The sequence below is a fragment of the Glandiceps talaboti genome, chromosome 14 (genome assembly GCF_964340395.1).
Source record: "Glandiceps talaboti chromosome 14, keGlaTala1.1, whole genome shotgun sequence".
Classification (NCBI taxonomy): Eukaryota; Metazoa; Hemichordata; class Enteropneusta; family Spengelidae; genus Glandiceps; species Glandiceps talaboti.
In genome coordinates, this window is record NC_135562.1 from 23,084,429 (window position 1) to 23,103,672 (window position 19,244).

General features: G+C 27.7%; 1 protein-coding gene across 2 annotated transcripts in view; it reads right to left on the reverse strand.

The window, feature by feature from the left end:
- The window catches only part of LOC144445498 (ADP-ribosylation factor-related protein 1-like), a 70,309-nt gene that overhangs the window by 24,853 nt on the left and 26,212 nt on the right, over nucleotides 1–19,244 (reverse strand). For both annotated transcript variants that reach the window (XM_078135067.1, XM_078135068.1), the window contains exons 3-4: nucleotides 6,146–6,233; nucleotides 1,773–1,855 (exon numbers count right to left, since the gene is read on the reverse strand). In XM_078135067.1, the coding sequence (XP_077991193.1) occupies nucleotides 1,773–1,855; nucleotides 6,146–6,233 (171 nt within the window). The remainder of the gene's footprint in view (nucleotides 1–1,772; nucleotides 1,856–6,145; nucleotides 6,234–19,244) is intronic.

Sequence of the window (19,244 nt, forward strand, 5' to 3'; positions counted from 1 at the left end):
AGTACAGGTCACTGTATGGGTAGATGTCCTTATTAGTACAGGTCACTATATGGGTAGATATCCTTATTAGTACATTGCACTGCATGGGTAGATATCCTTATTAGTACATTGCACTGCATGGGTAGATATCCTTATTAGTACATTGCACTGCATGGGTAGATATCCTTATTAGTACATGGCACTATATGGGTAGATATCCTTATTAGTACATGGCACTATATGGGTAGATATCCTTATTAGTACAGGTCACTGTATGGGTAGATATCCTTATTAGTACATGGCACTGTATGGGTAGATATCCTTATTAGTACATGGCACTGCATGGGTAGATATCCTTATTAGTACATGGCACTGTATGGGTAGATATCCTCATTAGTACATGGCACTGTATGGGTAGATATCCTCATTAGTACATGGCACTGTATGGGTAGATATCCTTATTAGTACATGGCACTGCATGGGTAGATATCCTTATTAGTACATGGCACTGCATATGGGTAGATATCCTTATTAGTACATGGCACTATATGGGTAGATATCCTTATTAGTACATGGCACTATATGGGTAGATATCCTTATTAGTACATGGCACTGTATGGGTACACATTGTTATCAATACATGGCACTGTATGGGTAGATGTCCTTATTAGTACATGGCACTGTATGGGTAGATATCCTTATTAGTACATGGCACTATATGGGTAGATATCCTTATTAGTACATGGCACTGTATGGGTACACATTGTTATCAATACATGGCACTGTATGGGTAGATGTCCTTATTAGTACATGGCACTGTATGGGTACACATTGTTATTAATACATGGCACTGTATGGTACACATCGTTATTAGTACATGGCAATGCATGGGTACGTCACATCGTTATTAATACATGGCATTGTATGGGTACACATCGTTATTAGTATATGGCACTGCATGGGTACACATTGTTATCAATACATGGCACTGTATGGGTACACATCGTTATTAGTACACATGGCACTGCATGGGTACACATCGTTATTAATACATGGCACTGTATGGGTACACATTGTTATTAATACATGGCACTGTATGGTACACATCGTTATTAGTACATGGCAATGCATGGGTACGTCACATCGTTATTAATACATGGCATTGTATGGGTACACATCGTTATTAGTATATGGCACTGCATGGGTACACATCGTTATTAGTATATAGCACTGCATGGGTACACATCGTTATTAGTATATGGCACTGCATGGGTACACATCGTTATTAGTATATGGCACTGTATGGGTTCACGTTGTTTTTAGTACATGGCACTGTTTGGGTACACGTCATAGTACATGGCACTATGGGTACACATCGTTATTAGTACATGGCACTGTATATATGGTCAGCATTGTTTAACAATGGTACAGCATTGACATGTCTGAGGGTGCTGTTTTTGTCCCAGACTTGATGGAGACAAATAAGCGATCTGAACACATACCAAAAGTTAATCCGAGATTAATTTGTTTACTGGGACCAGACCATGGCCAAGATTTGTTGTTGTCTGAACAGCCTAATTGTTAGCACAGTTGATGACATTGTTAGCACAGTTGACAACATCGTTAGCACAGTTGATAATATTGTTAGCACAGCTGACAGTACTTATTGTTAGCACAGCTGATGATATTGTTAGCACAGTTGACAACATTGCTGGCACAGTTGATGTCATCATGGTGGTTTTCTATAATCAAATCTACATGTATTCTACATAGTCTCATAAAAAGCCACTTACCTTATCCCATAAAGACTGTAGTTCCTCTTGTCCACCAAGATCCCAAAACATAAGTCGTATTGACCCTATATCAATTTTACCAACTATAAAATATAACAAAAATACCAAATTACTTTGTAATATAACTCTTGCACTAAATCAACCACTTCATCTTGTTGTTTCTGTTGTTGTTTTTGTTGTTTTTGTTGTGGAGATTTTATTGCTGTTGTTGTAAAGGTCATTGTCAGCGTTACTTTAAGGCTAACTTTTTTTACGTATTCGAGAAAAAAATAAATTAATAATAAAATTTTGAAAATTATAAAGTCTTGCAAGAAACAGTGGATGCAGAAACTGGCATCAACTTAAAAAGACACTATGAAACTGTTCTTTCAATTTGTAATGGTTGTACAGGTGATGAGAAGACCTACACCACCTATTCTAAAATTGAGTGGAATTGGAAACCACACATTTTTTTCTTATTAGGCCTAATAGGATTTTCTTTTGGGAATACTGAATTTCTATTGGACAACCACAAGCTTTTTATTTTTTATTTTCCTAACAGTTCAATAAATAAATAATCATACACAATTCATCAGAAATTTAGGATTCTACTTTCTATCCCAAGTGTTGTGGTTGTAACAAAATAGTTTGCAAACACACAAAGCCAATACTAATAGGTATTGTATGAATGTGATTGGATATACTAACATTGTATGAATGTGATTGGATATACTAACATTGTATTAATGTGATTGGATATACTAACATTGTATCAATTTGATTGGATATACTAATATTGTATCAATGTGATTGGATATACTAATATTGTATCAATGTGATTGGATATACTAACATTGTATCAATGTGATTGGATATACTAATATTGTATCAATGTGATTGGATATACTAATATTGTATGAATGTGATTGGATATACTAATATTGTATGAATGTGATTGGATATACTAATATTGTATGAATGTGATTGGATATACTAACATTGTATCAATGTGATTGGATATACTAACATTGTATTAATGTGATTGGATATACTAACATTGTATGAATGTGATTGGATATACTAACATTGTATCAATGTGATTGGATATACTAACATTGTATCAATTTGATTGGATATACTAATATTGTATCAATGTGATTGGATATACTAATATTGTATGAATGTGATTGGATATACTAATATTGTATCAATGTGATTGGATATATTAACATTGTATTAATGTGATTTGATATACTAATATTGTATGAATGTGATTGGATATACTAATATTGTATGAATGTGATTGGATATACTAATATTGTATTAATGTGATTGGATATACTAACATTGTATCAATGTGATTGGATATACTAACATTGTATGAATGTGATTGGATATACTAACATTGTATGAATGTGATTGGATATACTAACATTGTATGAATGTGATTGGATATACTAATATTGTATCAATGTGATTGGATATACTAATATTGTATGAATGTGATTGGATATACTAACATTGTATCAATGTGATTGGATATACTAACATTGTATCAATGTGATTGGATATACTAACATTGTATGAATGTGATTGGATATACTAACATTGTATGAATGTGATTGGATATACTAATATTGTATTAATGTGATTGGATATATTAACATTGTATCAATTTGATTGGATATACTAATATTGTATCAATGTGATTGGATATACTAATATTGTATTAATGTGATTGGATATATTAACATTGTATCAATGTGATTTGATATACTAATATTGTATGAATGTGATTTGATATACTAATATTGTATGAATGTGATTGGATATACTAATATTGTATGAATGTGATTGGATATACTAATATTGTATCAATGTGATTGGATATACTAACATTGTATCAATGTGATTGGATATACTAACATTGTATGAATGTGATTGGATATACTAACATTGTATGAATGTGATTGGATATACTAACATTGTATGAATGTGATTGGATATACTAATATTGTATCAATGTGATTGGATATACTAATATTGTATGAATGTGATTGGATATACTAACATTGTATCAATGTGATTGGATATACTAACATTGTATCAATGTGATTGGATATACTAACATTGTATCAATGTGATTGGATATACTAACATTGTATCAATGTGACTGGATATACTAACATTGTATGAATGTGATTGGATATACTAACATTGTATGAATGTGATTGGATATACTACCATTGTATCAATGTGATTGGATATACTAACATTGTATGAATGTGATTGGATATACTAACATTGTATGAATGTGATTGGATATACTAACATTGTATTAATGTGATTGGATATACTAACATTGTATCAATGTGATTGGATATACTAACATTGTATCAATGTGATTGGATATACTAACATTGTATCAATGTGATTGGATATACTAACATTGTATTAATGTGATTGGATATACTAACACTGTATGAATGTGATTGGATATACTAACATTGTATGAATGTGATTGGATATACTAACACTGTATCAATGTGATTGGATATACTAACATTGTATGAATGTGATTGGATATACTAACATTGTATCAATTTGATTGGATATACTAACATTGTATCAATGTGATTGTATATACTAACATTGTATGAATGTGATTGTATATACTAACATTGTATGAATGTGATTGGATATACTAACATTGTATGAATGTGATTGTATATACTAACATTGTATGAATGTGATTGTATATACTAACATTGTATCAATTTGATTGGATATACTAACACTGTATGAATGTGATTGGATATACTAACATTGTATGAATGTGATTGGATATACTAACATTGTATGAATGTGATTGTATATACTAACATTGTATGAATGTGATTGTATATACTAACATTGTATCAATTTGATTGGATATACTAACATTGTATGAATGTGATTGGATATACTAACATTGTATGAATGTGATTGGATATACTAACATTGTATTAATGTGATTGGATATACTAACATTGTATCAATGTGATTGGATATACTAACATTGTATCAATGTGATTGGATATACTAACATTGTATCAATGTGATTGGATATACTAACATTGTATTAATGTGATTGGATATACTAACACTGTATGAATGTGATTGGATATACTAACATTGTATCAATGTGATTGGATATACTAACATTGTATGAATGTGATTTGATATACTAATATTGTATGAATGTGATTGGATATACTAATATTGTATGAATGTGATTGGATATACTAACATTGTATGAATGTGATTGGATATACTAACATTGTATGAATGTGATTGGATATACTAACATTGTATGAATGTGATTGGATATACTAACATTGTATGAATGTGATTGGATATACTAACATTGTATGAATGTGATTGGATATACTAACATTGTATGAATGTGATTGTATATACTTAACATTGTATCAATTTGATTGGATATACTAATATTGTATTAATGTGATTGGATATACTAACATTGTATTAATGTGATTGGATATACTAATATTGTATGAATGTGATTGGATATACTAACATTGTATTAATTTGATTGGATATACTAACATTGTATTAATTTGATTGGATATACTAACATTGTATGAATGTGATTGGATATACTAACATTGTATGAATGTGATTGGATATACTAACATTGTATGAATGTGATTGGATATACTAACATTGTATGAATGTGATTGGATATACTAACATTGTATTAATGTGATTGGATATACTAACATTGTATCAATGTGATTGGATATACTAACATTGTATCAATGTGATTGGATATACTAACATTGTATCAATGTGATTGGATATACTAACATTGTATTAATGTGATTGGATATACTAACACTGTATGAATGTGATTGGATATACTAACATTGTATCAATGTGATTGGATATACTAACATTGTATCAATGTGATTGGATATACTAACATTGTATCAATGTGATTGGATATACTAACATTGTATCAATGTGATTGGATATACTAACATTGTATCAATGTGATTGGATATACTAACATTGTATTAATTTGATTGGATATACTAACATTGTATCAATGTGATTGGATATACTAACACTGTATCAATGTGATTGGATATACTAACATTGTATGAATGTGATTGGATATACTAACATTGTATGAATGTGATTGGATATACTAACATTGTATCAATGTGATTGGATACACTAGCATTGTATCAATTTGAATGGATACCAACATCAATAAATATTTATCCAAACATGAAACTGTGCTTTCAATTTCCAATAATAATGTTCAAAGCCTTTTGGTAATGAAGGTTTAAGTGATGAAAATGATAGAACAATATATGTAAACTTACTGTTTAGACCCACTGTGGTTGTGATCTTGTTAAGTGGCATACCTTTATAGTTCCTATTGAATTTTGTCTTAGTTTGCTCTAAAAAGGTCTGCAACAAATAAACAATAAACATGAATATGTATTTATTTGTAAAAGTACATGTTCTGATTATTTCACTATTTATGTATGTTTATAGTAACCATAGTAATAAGCATTTTGAACAATAGAATTCTAAATACAATACAATGCATCATTCTTTCATCTATTAATTTTTTTTTTCATGCATGTAACGTATAATGTATAATATCTCACTCAAACACTTAATATTTAAACCCTAATTGGCTGCCAATAACAATTCAATGGCCAATAGTGTGTATTGTTGTGTTTACTAGATTGGATAGTAAACAAACTCAATAAATATACATACATGTACAATGTACTAACATTGTATGAATTTGATTGGATATACTAACATTGTATCAATGTGATTGGATGTACTAACATTGTATGAATGTGATTGTATATACTAACATTGTATGAATGTGATTGGATGTACTAACATTGTATTAATGTGATTGTATATACTAACATTGTATCAATGTGATTGGATATACTAACATTGTATCAATGTGATTGGATATACTAACATTGTATCAATGTGATTGGATATACTAACATTGTATCAATGTGATTGGATATACTAACATTGCATCAATGTGATTGGATATACTAACATTGTATGAATGTGATTGGATATACTAACATTGTATGAATGTGATTGGATATACTAACATTGTATGAATGTGATTGGATATACTACCATTGTATCAATGTGATTGGATATACTAATATTGTATCAATGTGATTGGATATACTAACATTGTATGAATGTGATTGGATATACTAATATTGTATGAATGTGATTGGATATACTAACATAGTATCAATGTGATTGGATATACTAACATTGTATCAATTTGATTGGATATACTAACATTGTATCAATGTGATTGGATATACTAACATTGTATGAATGTGATTGGATATACTAATATTGTATGAATGTGATTGGATATACTAACATTGTATCAATGTGATTGGATATACTAAAATTGTATCAATTTGATTGGATACATGTATAATAACACTGTATCAATGTGATTGGATATACTAACATTGTATCAATGTGATTGGATATACTAACATTGTATGAATGTGATTGGATATACTAACATTGTATGAATGTGATTGTATATACTAACATTGTATGAATGTGATTGGATATATTAACACTGTATCAATGTGATTGGATATACTAACATTGTATCAATGTGATTGGATATACTAACATTGTATGAATGTGATTGGATATACTAACATTGTATGAATGTGATTGGATATACTAACATTGTATCAATTTGATTGGATATACTACCATTGTATCAATGTGATTGGATATACTAACATTGTATCAATGTGACTGGATATACTAACACTGTATTAATGTGATTGGATATACTAATATTGTATTAATTTGATTGGATATACTAACATTGTATCAATGTGACTGGATATACTAATATTGTATTAATTTGATTGGATATACTAACATTGTATCAATGTGACTGGATATACTAATATTGTATCAATGTGATTGGATATACTAACATTGTATCAATGTGATTGGATATACTAACATTGTATCAATTTGATTGGATATACTAACATTATATGAATGTGATTGGATATACTAACATTGTATGAATGTGATTGGATATACTAATATTGTATGAATGTGATTGGATATACTAACATTGTATCAATGTGATTGGATATACTAACATTGTATGAATGTGATTGGATATACTAACATTGTATGAATGTGACTGGATATACTAACATTGTATGAATGTGATTGGATATATTAACACTGTATCAATGTGATTGGATATACTAACATTGTATCAATGTGATTGGATATACTAACATTGTATCAATGTGATTGGATATACTAACATTGTATCAATGTGATTGGATATACTAAAATTGTATGAATGTGATTGGATATACTAACATTGTATTAATGTGATTGGATATACTAACATTGTATCAATTTGATTGGATATACTAATATTGTATCAATGTGATTGGATATACTAATATTGTATCAATGTGATTGGATATACTAACATTGTATCAATGTGATTGGATATACTAATATTGTATCAATGTGATTGGATATACTAATATTGTATGAATGTGATTGGATATACTAATATTGTATGAATGTGATTGGATATACTAATATTGTATGAATGTGATTGGATATACTAACATTGTATCAATGTGATTGGATATACTAACATTGTATGAATGTGATTGGATATACTAACATTGTATCAATGTGATTGGATATACTAACATTGTATGAATGTGATTGGATATACTAACATTGTATGAATGTGATTGTATATACTAACATTGTATGAATGTGATTGGATATATTAACACTGTATCAATGTGATTGGATATACTAACATTGTATCAATGTGATTGGATATACTAACATTGTATGAATGTGATTGGATATACTAACATTGTATCAATGTGATTGGATATACTAACATTGTATCAATTTGATTGGATATACTACCATTGTATCAATGTGATTGGATATACTAATATTGTATTAATTTGATTGGATATACTAACATTGTATCAATGTGATTGGATATACTAACATTGTATCAATGTGATTGGATATATTAACATTGTATCAATGTGATTGGATATACTAACATTGTATCAATGTGATTGGATATATTAACATTGTATCAATGTGATTGGATATACTAACATTGTATCAATGTGATTGGATATACTAACATTGTATCAATGTGATTGGATATATTAACACTGTATGAATGTGATTGGATATATTAACACTGTATCAATGTGATTGGATATACTAACATTGTATTAATGTGATTGGATATACTAACATTGTATCAATGTGATTGGATATACTAACACTGTATCAATGTGACTGGATATACTAATATTGTATCAATGTGATTGGATATACAAACATTTTATCAATGTGATTGGATATACTAACATTGTATCAATGTGATTGGATATACTAACATTGTATGAATGTGATTGGATATACTAACATTGTATGAATGTGATTGGATATACTAACATTGTATGAATTTGATTGGATATACTAATATTGTATCAATTTGATTAGATATACTAACATTGTATGAATGTGATTGGATATACTAACATTGTATCAATTTGATTGGATATACTAATATTGTATGAATGTGATTGGATATACTAACATTGTATGAATTTGATTGGATATACTAATATTGTATCAATTTGATTAGATATACTAACATTGTATGAATGTGATTGGATATACTAACATTGTATCAATGTGATTGGATATACTAACATTGTATGAATGTGATTGGATATACTAACATTGTATGAATGTGATTGGATATACTAACATTGTATGAATGTGATTGGATATACTAACATTGTATCAATGTGATTGGATATACAAACATTGTATCAATGTGATTGGATATACTAACATTGTATCAATGTGATTGGATATACTAACATTGTATTAATGTGATTGGATATACTAACATTGTATGAATGTGATTGGATATACTAACATTGTATGAATGTGATTGGATATACTAACATTGTATGAATGTGATTGGATATACTAACATTGTATCAATGTGATTGGATATACTAACATTGTATTAATGTGATTGGATATACTAACATTGTATTAATGTGATTGGATATACTAACATTGTATGAATGTGATTGGATATACTAACATTGTATCAATGTGATTGGATATACTAACATTGTATCAATGTGATTGGATATACTAACATTGTATGAATGTGATTGGATATACTAACATTGTATGAATGTGATTGGATATACTAACATTGTATCAATGTGATTGGATATACTAACATTGTATGAATGTGATTGGATATACTAACATTGTATCAATGTGATTGGATATACTAACATTGTATCAATGTGATTGGATATATTAACATTGTATGAATGTGATTGGATATACTAACATTGTATCAATGTGATTGGATATACTAACATTGTATCAATGTGATTGGATATACTAACATTGTATCAATGTGATTGGATATATTAACACTGTATGAATGTGATTGGATATATTAACACTGTATCAATGTGATTGGATATACTAACATTGTATTAATTTGATTGGATATACTAACATTGTATCAATGTGATTGGATATACTAACACTGTATCAATGTGACTGGATATACTAATATTGTATCAATGTGATTGGATATACAAACATTTTAACAATGTGATTGGATATACTAACATTGTATCAATGTGATTGGATATACTAACATTGTATGAATGTGATTGGATATACTAACATTGTATGAATGTGATTGGATATACTAACATTGTATCAATGTGATTGGATATACAAATATTGTATGAATGTGATTGGATATACTAACATTATATGAATGTGATTGGATATACTAACATTGTATCAATGTGATTGGATATACAAATATTGTATGAATGTGATTGGATATACTAACATTGTATGAATGTGATTGGATATACTAACATTGTATCAATGTGATTGGATATACAAATATTGTATGAATGTGATTGGATATACTAACATTGTATCAATGTGATTGGATATATTAACATTGTATCAATGTGATTGGATATACTAACATTGTATTAATGTGATTGGATATACTAATATTGTATCAATGTGATTGGATATACTAACATTGTATCAATGTGACTGGATATACTAACATTGTATCAATGTGATTGGATATACTAACATTGTATTAATGTGATTGGATATACTAATGTTGTATGAATGTGATTGGATATACTAACATTGTATGAATGTGATTGGATATACTAACATTGTATGAATGTGATTGGATATACTAACATTGTATCAATTTGATTGGATATACTAACATTGTATCAATGTGATTGGATATACTAACATTGTATGAATGTGATTGGATATACTAACATTGTATGAATGTGATTGGATATACTAACATTGTATGAATGTGATTGGATATACTAACATTGTATGAATGTGATTGGATATACTAATATTGTATGAATGTGATTGGATATACTAACATTGTATGAATGTGATTGGATATACTAACATTGTATTAATGTGATTGGATATACTAACATTGTATGAATGTGATTGGATATACTAACATTGTATCAATGTGATTGGATATACTAACATTGTATGAATGTGATTGGATATACTAACATTGTATCAATGTGATTGGATATACTAACATTGTATCAATGTGACTGGATATACTAACATTGTATGAATGTGACTGGATATACTAACATTGTATGAATGTGATTAGATATACTAACATTGTATCAATGTGATTGGATATACTAACATTGTATCAATGTGATTGGATATACTAACATTGTATCAATGTGACTGGATATACTAACATTGTATGAATGTGATTGGATATATTAACACTGTATCAATGTGATTGGATATACTAACATTGTATCAATGTGATTGGATATACTAATATTGTATGAATGTGATTGTATATACTAACATTGTATCAATGTGATTGGATATACTAACATTGTATGAATGTGATTGGATATACTAACATTGTATGAATTTGATTGGATATACTAATATTGTATCAATTTGATTAGATATACTAACATTGTATGAATGTGATTGGTTATACTAACATTGTATCAATTTGATTGGATATACTAATATTGTATGAATGTGATTGGATATACTAACATTGTATGAATTTGATTGGATATACTAATATTGTATCAATTTGATTAGATATACTAACATTGTATGAATGTGATTGGATATACTAACATTGTATCAATGTGATTGGATATACTAACATTGTATGAATGTGATTGGATATACTAACATTGTATGAATGTGATTGGATATACTAACATTGTATGAATGTGATTGGATATACTAACATTGTATCAATGTGATTGGATATACAAACATTGTATCAATGTGATTGGATATACTAATATTGTATTAATGTGATTGGATATACTAACATTGTATTAATGTGATTGGATATACTAACATTGTATGGATGTGATTGGATATACTAACATTGTATGAATGTGATTGGATATACTAACATTGTATGAATGTGATTGGATATACTAACATTGTATCAATGTGATTGGATATACTAACATTGTATTAATGTGATTGGATATACTAACATTGTATTAATGTGATTGGATATACTAACATTGTATGAATGTGATTGGATATACTAACATTGTATCAATGTGATTGGATATACTAACATTGTATCAATTTGATTGGATATACTAACATTGTATGAATGTGATTGGATATACTAACATTGTATGAATGTGATTGGATATACTAATATTGTATGAATTTGATTGGATATACTAACATTGTATCAATTTGATTGGATGTACTAACATTGTATCAATTTGATTGGATATACTAATATTGTATGAATGTGATTGGATATACTAACATTGTATGAATTTGATTGGATATACTAATATTGTATCAATTTGATTAGATATACTAACATTGTATGAATGTGATTGGATATACTAACATTGTATCAATGTGATTGGATATACTAACATTGTATGAATGTGATTGGATATACTAACATTGTATCAATGTGATTGGATATATACTAACATTGTATGAATGTGATTGGATATACTAACATTGTATCAATGTGATTGGATATACTAACATTGTATCAATGTGATTGGATATACTAACATTGCATCAATGTGATTGGATATACTAACATTGTATGAATGTGATTGGATATACTAACATTGTATGAATGTGATTGGATATACTAACATTGTATGAATGTGATTGGATATACTACCATTGTATCAATGTGATTGGATATACTAATATTGTATCAATGTGATTGGATATACTAACATTGTATGAATGTGATTGGATATACTAATATTGTATGAATGTGATTGGATATACTAACATAGTATCAATGTGATTGGATATACTAACATTGTATCAATTTGATTGGATATACTAACATTGTATCAATGTGATTGGATATACTAACATTGTATGAATGTGATTGGATATACTAATATTGTATGAATGTGATTGGATATACTAACATTGTATCAATGTGATTGGATATACTAAAATTGTATCAATTTGATTGGATACATGTATAATAACACTGTATCAATGTGATTGGATATACTAACATTGTATGAATGTGATTGGATATACTAATATTGTATGAATGTGATTGGATATACTAACATTGTATCAATTTGATTGGATATACTAACATTATATGAATGTGATTGGATATACTAACATTGTATGAATGTGATTGGATATACTAATATTGTATGAATGTGATTGGATATACTAACATTGTATCAATGTGATTGGATATACTAACATTGTATGAATGTGATTGGATATACTAACATTGTATGAATGTGACTGGATATACTAACATTGTATGAATGTGATTGGATATATTAACACTGTATCAATGTGATTGGATATACTAACATTGTATGAATGTGATTGGATATACTAACATTGTATCAATGTGATTGGATATACTAATATTGTATGAATGTGATTGGATATACTAACATTGTATCAATGTGATTGGATATATACTAACATTGTATGAATGTGATTGGATATACTAACATTGTATTAATGTGATTGGATATACTAACATTGTATTAATGTGATTGGATATACTAACATTGTATGAATGTGATTGGATATACTAACACTGTATGAATGTGATTGGATATACTAACATTGTATGAATGTGATTGGATATACTAACATTGTATCAATGTGATTGGATATACTAACATTGTATTAATGTGATTGGATATACTAACATTGTATTAATGTGATTGGATATACTAACATTGTATGAATGTGATTGGATATACTAACATTGTATCAATGTGATTGGATATACTAACATTGTATCAATTTGATTGGATATACTAACATTGTATGAATGTGATTGGATATACTAACATTGTATGAATGTGATTGGATATACTAATATTGTATGAATTTGATTGGATATACTAACATTGTATCAATTTGATTGGATGTACTAACATTGTATCAATTTGATTGGATATACTAATATTGTATGAATGTGATTGGATATACTAACATTGTATGAATTTGATTGGATATACTAATATTGTATCAATTTGATTAGATATACTAACATTGTATGAATGTGATTGGATATACTAACATTGTATCAATGTGATTGGATATACTAACATTGTATGAATGTGATTGGATATACTAACATTGTATGAATGTGATTGGATATACTAACATAGTATGAATGTGATTGGATATACTAACATTGTATCAATGTGATTGGATATACAAACATTGTATCAATGTGATTGGATATACTAACATTGTATTAATGTGATTGGATATACTAACATTGTATTAATGTGATTGGATATACTAACATTGTATGAATGTGATTGGATATACTAACATTGTATGAATGTGATTGGATATACTAACATTGTATGAATGTGATTGGATATACTAACATTGTATCAATGTGATTGGATATACTAACATTGTATTAATGTGATTGGATATACTAACATTGTATTAATGTGATTGGATATACTAACATTGTATGAATGTGATTGGATATACTAACATTGTATGAATGTGATTGGATATACTAACATTGTATCAATGTGATTGGATATACTAACATTGTATGAATGTGATTGGATATACTAACATTGTATGAATGTGATTGGATATACTAACATTGTATCAATGTGATTGGATATACTAATATTGTATGAATGTGATTGGATATACTAACATTGTATCAATGTGATTGGATATACTAACATTGTATCAATGTGATTGGATATACTAACATTGTATGAATGTGATTGGATATACTAACATTGTATGAATGTGATTGGATATACTAACATTGTATCAATGTGATTGGATATACTAACATTGTATCAATGTGATTGGATATATTAACACTGTATGAATGTGATTGGATATATTAACACTGTATCAATGTGATTGGATATACTAACATTGTATTAATGTGATTGGATATACTAACATTGTATCAATGTGATTGGATATACTAACACTGTATCAATGTGACTGGATATACTAATATTGTATCAATGTGATTGGATATACAAACATTTTATCAATGTGATTGGATATACTAACATTGTATCAATGTGATTGGATATACTAACATTGTATGAATGTGATTGGATATACTAACATTGTATGAATGTGATTGGATATACTAACATTGTATGAATTTGATTGGATATACTAATATTGTATCAATTTGATTAGATATACTAACATTGTATGAATGTGATTGGATATACTAACATTGTATCAATGTGATTGGATATACTAACATTGTATGAATGTGATTGGATATACTAACATTGTATGAATGTGATTGGATATACTAACATTGTATGAATGTGATTGGATATACTAACATTGTATCAATGTGATTGGATATACAAACATTGTATCAATGTGATTGGATATACTAACATTGTATCAATGTGATTGGATATACTAACATTGTATTAATGTGATTGGATATACTAACATTGTATGAATGTGATTGGATATACTAACATTGTATGAATGTGATTGGATATACTAACATTGTATGAATGTGATTGGATATACTAACATTGTATCAATGTGATTGGATATACTAACATTGTATTAATGTGATTGGATATACTAACATTGTATTAATGTGATTGGATATACTAACATTGTATGAATGTGATTGGATATACTAACATTGTATCAATGTGATTGGATATACTAACATTGTATCAATGTGATTGGATATACTAACATTGTATGAATGTGATTGGATATACTAACATTGTATGAATGTGATTGGATATACTAACATTGTATCAATGTGATTGGATATACTAACATTGTATGAATGTGATTGGATATACTAACATTGTATCAATGTGATTGGATATACTAACATTGTATCAATGTGATTGGATATATTAACATTGTATGAATGTGATTGGATATACTAACATTGTATGAATGTGATTGGATATACTAACATTGTATCAATGTGATTGGATATACTAACATTGTATCAATGTGATTGGATATATTAACACTGTATGAATGTGATTGGATATATTAACACTGTATCAATGTGATTGGATATACTAACATTGTATTAATTTGATTGGATATACTAACATTGTATCAATGTGATTGGATATACTAACACTGTATCAATGTGACTGGATATACTAATATTGTATCAATGTGATTGGATATACAAACATTTTAACAATGTGATTGGATATACTAACATTGTATCAATGTGATTGGATATACTAACATTGTATGAATGTGATTGGATATACTAACATTGTATGAATGTGATTGGATATACTAACATTGTATCAATGTGATTGGATATACAAATATTGTATGAATGTGATTGGATATACTAACATTGTATGAATGTGATTGGATATACTAACATTGTATCAATGTGATTGGATATACAAATATTGTATGAATGTGATTGGATATACTAACATTGTATGAATGTGATTGGATATACTAACATTGTATCAATGTGATTGGATATACAAATATTGTATGAATGTGATTGGATATACTAACATTGTATCAATGTGATTGGATATATTAACATTGTATCAATGTGATTGGATATACTAACATTGTATTAATGTGATTGGATATACTAATATTGTATCAATGTGATTGGATATACTAACATTGTATCAATGTGACTGGATATACTAACATTGTATCAATGTGATTGGATATACTAACATTGTATTAATGTGATTGGATATACTAATGTTGTATGAATGTGATTGGATATACTAACATTGTATGAATGTGATTGGATATACTAACATTGTATGAATGTGATTGGATATACTAACATTGTATCAATTTGATTGGATATACTAACATTGTATCAATGTGATTGGATATACTAACATTGTATGAATGTGATTGGATATACTAACATTGTATGAATGTGATTGGATATACTAACATTGTATGAATGTGATTGGATATACTAACATTGTATGAATGTGATTGGATATACTAATATTGTATGAATGTGATTGGATATACTAACATTGTATGAATGTGATTGGATATACTAACATTGTATTAATGTGATTGGATATACTAACATTGTATGAATGTGATTGGATATACTAACATTGTATCAATGTGATTGTATATACTAACATTGTATGAATGTGATTGGATATACTAACATTGTATCAATGTGATTGGATATACTAACATTGTATCAATGTGACTGGATATACTAACATTGTATGAATGTGACTGGATATACTAACATTGTATGAATGTGATTAGATATACTAACATTGTATCAATGTGATTGGATATACTAACATTGTATCAATGTGATTGGATATACTAACATTGTATCAATGTGACTGGATATACTAACATTGTATGAATGTGATTGGATATATTAACACTGTATCAATGTGATTGGATATACTAACATTGTATCAATGTGATTGGATATACTAATATTGTATGAATGTGATTGTATATACTAACATTGTATCAATGTGATTGGATATACTAACATTGTATCAATGTGATTGGATATACTAACATTGTATCAATGTGATTGGATATACTAACATTGTATGAATGTGATTGGATATACTAACATTGTATCAATGTGATTGGATATACTAACATTGTATCAATGTGATTGGATATATTAACACTGTATCAATGTGATTGGATATATTAACACTGTATCAATGTGATTGGATATATACTAACATTGTATTAATTTGATTGGATATACTAACATTGTATCAATGTGATTGGATATACTAACACTGTATCAATGTGACTGGATATACTAACATTGTATCAATGTGATTGGATATACAAACATTTTATCAATGTGATTGGATATACTAACATTGTATGAATGTGATTGGATATACTAACATTGTATGAATGTGATTGGATATACTAACATTGTATCAATGTGATTGGATATACTAACATTGTATCAATGTGATTGGATATACTAACATTGTATGAATGTGATTGGATATACTAACATTGTATCAATGTGATTGGATATACAAATATTGTATGAATGTGATTGGATATACTAACATTGTATCAATGTGATTGGATATACTAACATTGTATCAATGTGATTGGATATACTAACATTGTATTAATGTGATTGGATATACTAATATTGTATGAATGTGATTGGATATACTAACATTGTATCAATGTGACTGGATATACTAACATTGTATCAATGTGATTGGATATACTAACATTGTATTAATGTGATTGGATATACTAATGTTGTATGAATGTGATTGGATATACTAACATTGTATGAATGTGATTGGATATACTAACATTGTATCAATGTGATTGGATATACTAATATTGTATTAATGTGATTGGATATACTAATATTGTATGAACGTGATTGGATATACTAATATTGTATGAATGTGATTGGATATACTAACATTGTATGAATGTGATTGGATATACTAACATTGTATCAATGTGATTGGATATACTAATATTGTATCAATGTGATTGGATATACTAATATTGTATGAATGTGATTGGATATACTAATATTGTATGAATGTGATTGGATATACTAACATTGTATGAATGTGATTGGATATACTAACATTGTATCAATTTGATTGGATATACTAACATTGTATCAATGTGATTGTATATACTAACATTGTATGAATGTGATTGGATATACTAACATTGTATGAATGTGATTGGATATACTAACATTGTATGAATGTG